At 60.7% G+C, this 6,555-nt stretch overlaps 1 protein-coding gene across 1 annotated transcript in view; it reads right to left on the reverse strand.

Moving 5' to 3' along the window:
• Window positions 1-1,800: 1,800 nt before the first annotated feature.
• VOLCADRAFT_117467 (uncharacterized protein) overlaps window positions 1,801-6,555 on the reverse strand; it is a gene marked incomplete at both ends in the record, with an annotated part of 8,579 nt that continues 3,824 nt past the window's right edge. Inside the window, 4 exons of the mRNA XM_002950124.1 lie at window positions 1,801-1,962; window positions 2,135-4,923; window positions 5,535-5,671; window positions 6,142-6,215. Of these exons, the coding sequence (XP_002950170.1) occupies window positions 1,801-1,962; window positions 2,135-4,923; window positions 5,535-5,671; window positions 6,142-6,215 (3,162 nt within the window). The remainder of the gene's footprint in view (window positions 1,963-2,134; window positions 4,924-5,534; window positions 5,672-6,141; window positions 6,216-6,555) is intronic.

Genomic DNA, 6,555 nt, shown 5'->3' on the forward strand with positions numbered 1-6,555 from the left:
TGGTCTTTATGTCATATAATTCCCCGTGCGTCAGAAAACGACCGTCGCGTGCCGCCGTCACACGGTGATCAGCACGGTGAGGTTCCCCAACCCGGAATGGGAGGGTTAGGGAACCGCAATGTTACGACTGTTTTCCTTCTTGGAGTGCAATATTTGGAGCGAAAAATACCGCAAGAAGTCATGGGGGTAAAGAAGCATGTTGACTGGTTGTTGAGTAGACCTCTCCCCGAAGGAGCGGTGATAACGGCACTAAGGGAGCGTTTGATGAGCGGCTGGGACCATGCGCGTCTGACTGCCTTGCCAGAAGAGTACCCATCAGATGGGAAGCAACCGGGAGTGCAAATGGCGAAGTATACGCACTGGATGGGGCTGCCCTTTTCGGGAGCCGCAGCCGTCATGTGGCCAACACATGCTAAGGTTTTCATTCCTCGTTTAGCACATCGTAAGCTAATGCAGTTTCGTTTATGTTGCTGGGCTATGGAGGCAAACAGAGCACGAAGAGGCAAGTACCATGTCCCCAGGGGGCAGCGGTTTTGCCGCTCTTGCGGTACTAATAGCCCAATCGAGGATGAAAAACGCGTGTTATTGGAATTCCCAGCCTATAATGATATTCGTGTGGAAGGCGGATTCGATCAACAACAGAGCATGTTGGAGGCCATGAAATGGGAACCCGCACGTCTGGCGAGGATGTTGGAACGTATGTATGTTGTTACAGGGTGGTTAACTTAGGGTACGTGTGTGGGCTCACCGAAACTCAATTACCCCCTTTGGACGCTAGTCTGGGCTGATAGTGCGGTTTTTCCTGCTCTCCGTGGCTTTTAGGCGTTGTAGTATTGCCCTTGGGCCTTCGGCTCGTATGGGTAGTCTTACAGGTATGGGGTCACGCACAACCAACCATGTAACAGACACACACACACACACGCATCTTCTCGCAATTGGGCGATGTATGTCGTCATAAAGGTCAACTAGAACCCCAGCGGAAAGATGCTGTCGTCGCATGACAAGACGCATCTGGTGAGCTCCAATCAGGCGGCAATGTAGATTCGCTCAGGCGGCAATGTAGATTCGCTCGTTCGCGAATTCCCAAGTTCCAACACGCCGATTCCGCAAACAAATCCTATCAGAAACTTACTCAGCTGGAAAGGGAACGGAGCACAATGCTCTCACCCGCGTTACCAGCGGAGGAAAGTCCTCATGCTTCAACTCCTAACACAGCCACCCAGCCAGGAAGGAGGCCCGCTGGCAATCCTCCTCGTCCTACTGTGGGCTCCTGATTCCCCTCCGTCGTCGTCGTCCTCCCCTTCCCCTTCCCCTTCCAGGGCCTCAGCACCCACCCCACCCACATCTTTCCCCCCGTGTTTGTGCAAGCCGCCTTCCGCCGCGAATCCGCCTTCCAACGCAACGAATGAGAAAATCCCTCAAAAAATAAAGATAAACACGTGCTGGGAGGAGCTCATGAACGGATCCACAGGATGCATTTCACCTTTAATGATTCGCAAAGTGATTCGGTGGGTCATTCGGTGGGTCATTTCCTCCCCCCCTTTCCCCCCCCCCCCAACACACACACACACACGGCACATCACAACCTCATCCCATCCCTTCATATCCCACAGGCAAAACACACATCACAAAAATGCAGTACTTGCACTCCGGGCCCTTCGCACAGGGAACGGAGACAGGAAAAAAAACAAAATACGAGTTCAACTGTCGTACATGATGATGATGATGATGATGATGATGATGATGATGATGATGATGATGATGATGATGATGAAGAAGAATCCCTGATGATGATGCCGTTCAAGCATTTGAAATTAATGAAGATACTATTTCTTCGTAGTCTTGTATTAGTGCTAGGGCGATTAGGGCGATTAGGGCGATTAGGGCGATTATAAATTCGGCCGCCCCCGGGAGGCTGCCCGGATCGATGATGCAAGTGCGCCCCGACCTGACGGCTGCGGGCTGTGGACGAGACAACACAGAACACGTCACTTGGGCAGCCAACAACAGAGCGAGCCCGATCAGAGGCCGGGGGCCATCACAGGACGTGACGCCGTGCATGGGGCCCCTGTGTGTAAGGCCCCCGTCCCCGCCCCCGCCCCCGCCGCGGCGTCGACGCCGATGTGGACCTCACGGGTCCCTTCTTGCCCAGCAGCGCATGACGTCGCAACTTAGCGCTCCAGGCTCTGTACGGCAAGCCGCCGCCGACGTCGACGCCGAGGCCGCCAAGCTGCTGCCTCAGCAACAGAGGCCCTTCCCACGGCGGCCGCGGAGTTGAAGCCGCCGCCGGCGCTACCGCGCGCAACATACCTGCCGCCGCCGACGCAACCCTGTCGGCCTGCTGTACGGCAAATTCGGATAAGTCCTGCGGCGACCACAACGACGCAGCCCAGTGGAAGGACGTTTGCGCGCGAGGTCGGAGCTGTCGAAGTACCCGAACACTGGCGTGCTCCGACGGCCAGTTGGCGGCGCCAGCGGTGGCGGCGGCAAGCCGTCGCCACTCCGCCACCGTCGCCGCCAACGATCCAGCCGTTGTAACGTGTGCGGCCGCATCATCATCGGAGCCGCCGCCGCCGCCGCCGCTACCGCTGCCCTTCCCGCTCTGTTGCCTTGCGAGGCAGTTCACCAGCGACATCGCGATGTGTTGCCGGATCATCAAGGCGCCGGTCGCCCTGCCGGGGCCGTTTGCGGCGCTGCTTGCTGTAGCTGCAGCTGCAGCATCGGCTACTGCGGGGATGGCTTCTGTCGTCGTCGCCGCCGCCGTCGTTGCGGCGACGGAAGCCGCCGCCGTTCCCCGCCGTTCCGCCGCCAATTCAGAACTTTCCGGATCGGGCCCCCCGAATGCCGCGACGGGAAACTCCGGACCCCAACTTCCGCAGCGCCGAATGGGCTCGTCGCCGACGGAACGACCTCCGCTGTAGCTGCCGCCGCTACTGCCGTACTGCATGTCGCGAAAGGCACCGACGGAGCAGCAGTTGGCGGCACTGGGCAGGTACGGCATGGCGCTCTCAGGCAGTAGCGCAACCGTCGCCGCCCATATGCCCGCTACCCCTAGAACTTGTCCCCACGAGGTGCTACAGCCGCCGCTCCGAAACCTGTCTGATTTCCATCCGCCAGTACGGAAGTCAGGGAACCTCCAGGAACTGTTAGACGCCGGATCCGACGCCACCGCTTCTGAAGGGCCCACCGCGACGGTAGTAGTCATCGAGGCAGGAGCAGCGGCGGCGGCGGCGGCGGCGGTAGCATGCCCCGTCGCAGCAGTTGCTACAACCTGCGGGGCCGGGTCGTTGTCGTCGGAGAGCGGCCGCCAGAAGTGCGGTATCACGGGCAGTAGCGCCATGAGAAAGCGCGGCATCACGGGCAGTAGCGCCTGCAGGAGTTTCGGCAGTAGCGGACGGATCAAGGTCCACATATCCACAAGCACGGGCTTCGCGCGCTGCCACAGCTCCGGAAGCACTGGCAACAGCCTCGCCGTGAGCTCCGGAAGCAGCAGCAACGTTCGTAGAGCAGGCTCTGGAAGCTTCGTCGGCACCGCCACGGACAGCATACGGTGTGTGCCGCGCATTGCAGCAGCTGTAGCTGTCGCCGCCGCCGCCGCCGCCGCTTCGGGTGCCGTCGCTTTGGCAGCGAGATCGGGTTCCCCGGCACCGCCGCCGTCACCCACCGCCGCCATTGACGCAGTCGCGGCAGAAGCCACCATGCGTCGCGTCGTACTGCCAGATCCGACGATACGGGAGCCGGCGGCGCCCATGGCGCCGGACGGTGGGGCGCTCGCCTGGAGTAGAGGCTTAGCCGTAGCAGCAGCAGCAGCAGGGGCGGCGGCGGCGGCGGCGGCAGTAGCATGGACGGCGCTCGACAAGGGAGATCTGGCAAACGACGCAGCGACGCCGTAAGTGACCCTGCAGCCAGAGCCGTACGACTTGACAATTGTACCCTGACGGCCGGTTGAGTACGGCAGCAAGCGGCGAAGCAGCGACACGCCAGGACGGATGACCGCCGCCGGCCGTTGGAACCCACCAAATGCAGCTCCCCTAGTAATAACTTGGCCCATCCCGTCGGCAGCTCCGCCGCCAACAGGTGCCGTACCGCTGACGTCACCGCCGTCGCAGTCTCCGTCGGCGGTAGCAGACGTGTGAGGGGCTGTTGCGCCGCCGCCGCCGTCCGAGCAGGTCTGGTGATGCTTGGCTGCATCCGCCGACACGGCGGCGGAGAATGTCGGCGGCGAAGACGTGCTGACGGCAGCGGCAGTGGCAGCGGCAGCGCCGCCGCCGGTGGTGCCTACACTCCCTCCAATACTGCCTACCTTCGGAGGCTGCGGGATGTTTGGCGTCAAGCGCGAGTCCACCAACCTTGACGTTGACGCCGGCATGACAACCCGAGACTGCCACCATCGCGTGTACGGCAAGGGAGTTGTCTTCAGATGCTGCTGCTGCTGCTGCTGCGGCGGCGGCGGCGGCTTGGTAGCGCAGCTGCTACTGCTACTGGCGGTGGTGGCGATGGCCGTCCGATTTCCGGCCCCGTCCTTGACCTCGGCCACTGCCTCCGCCGCTTGTGCAGCCGCCGCAGCTGCCGTACAGTTCTTTGTGCCGTTGGGGCCGCCATGTGGATCTGCCGGCAACAGCGTCACCGGCGGCCGCGACGCTGGCGGCAGCGGCGGCGGCGCCGCCACCGGGTCGTACCTCAGCGGCTCCGGCAGCAGTCGCAGCAGCCCTTGTTCCGCTGCCGCTGGCAGCGGAGGCAGGCTCCATAAAAGGCGGCGCAGCAGCGGCCGTACGACGCGATGTGGGTGCAGGGGGCCCACCAGGCCGCCCAGCCGTAGCGGCAGCCGGGTTGACCTAACGACGTCCGCATCCGCCTCCGAGACCAGCGTCGCAATCCGTCGTACCACGGCACCCCGCCAAGCGGCGTCCCTCAGCAGCTCACCTGTCCATATCCGTACACATCAAGAGACCGCAGCTCTAAATGCTTGTACGGCATTACGACAGTTGGGAAGAAGGCCACACCCACACCCACACCCACACCCGGGAAAAACCCAGCCCCAGTTGTGTGCCGGCCACATCCACATCATTGACCTGCGTCATCATCATTTCGGAGCTGCCCATCTTCGAGGAGACAAGGTAGGGAGCGGCGGCGGCGGCGGTCACACACCAGTGTACGGCAGTCACACCGGCCGGAAAATGATGAACACAACACAACGACGACCGTACGATACAGTGTTGCTCCACGGCCCCTTCACACAACAGGTGTAATGACAAGTACGGCTCCAAAACACCAACACGATGTTCCCCCCACCCCCCTCCGTGTGTGTGTGTGTGTGTGTGTGTGTCCCGACAGCCTTCCCCTTCCCCCACTCCCACTCCATCCGTCCCCTTCAGCCTTGATAATTTCGAAAACCCCCAACAGCCCCAAAAAGTATGACAAATATTAAAACCCTAAAACCCTAAGCTCTATGAAACCCACTTCATCTGGGCTTAAAGTAAAGCTCTCACCCCCCCCCTCACCCCCCCCCTCCACCCCTCCACCCCCCCGCGCACCGTGGTCCAGTCCCGGGTGAACCATGACGTGGTCGCCGTACCCCGCCCCCGCCAACATGGCCTCCAGGGTGGGTACAGACATCAGGTAGTCACGCCCCGCCAACACCACCAGACAGTGAGTGGGCAGCTCCTGCGGCCTGGGGGGGGTTGGGGGGGGTTGGGGGGGTTGGTGTGTGTGTGTGTGTGTGTGGGTGTGTATGTATGTGCGTTTGTATAGGTGTATATGTGAGTGTACACATGTGTGAATATGTGCATGCATACACACATATATACGGACATGTGTGCTTGTATGATGTGTGAAACAGGGGGGTATATCTTCACCCGTGGTAGCTACCCTGCGAAACCCTGCCTTCCCCCCGGTATTTCGGGGCACCACCCACCACCAGCATCCAACGGTATCCAGCTTGTATGTATGTATGTGTGTTCACAGTATACATCGTAAAGGATCCCCAGATGCCGTACATACGTATGCAAGCATGTACATTCACAGCCGGTAGTTTCGGTCATTCCGTTGTACGTACGGGTACGGGTACGTGATGTTGCAACTCCAACCCACGAACCCCTGTTCTCCCTACACACCCCTCCCTCCACACCCCTCCAAACCCACCACATGTTCATATCCGCCCAACGGAAGCGCAACGTCGTGGCCACAGCCGTGTGCAGGTCCCGAATGAACATACCCTGCGGTACGGGTGCGGGGGGTTGTGGGGCGGGGGGCCGCGTGTTAAACGACATGTACGACACGTGTACGACAACGGATGTGCGCTGCTGCAGTCCCTGTTCGCTAATGACAGCTACCAAACCTATGGTACGCATATTGTGATGGCAATCAGGGATGTGTTTCGGGGCATCATCATCAACAGTAGACCGGCATTACTCCTCCACCTCCCTCTTCCTAACGCTACTGTGCCGTACGTACTGCTAGGCGCCACCGGAGCCAGCAGTCGTTACTGCCGTACCTTGAACGTCCGCCACGCCCACTCGCGAGCCGCCTCTTCCACTGCCGCCACCGCCCTCCGCA

The sequence above is a fragment of the Volvox carteri genome, assembly GCF_000143455.1.
Source record: "Volvox carteri f. nagariensis unplaced genomic scaffold VOLCAscaffold_17, whole genome shotgun sequence".
Lineage (NCBI taxonomy): Eukaryota > Viridiplantae > Chlorophyta > Chlorophyceae > Chlamydomonadales > Volvocaceae > Volvox > Volvox carteri.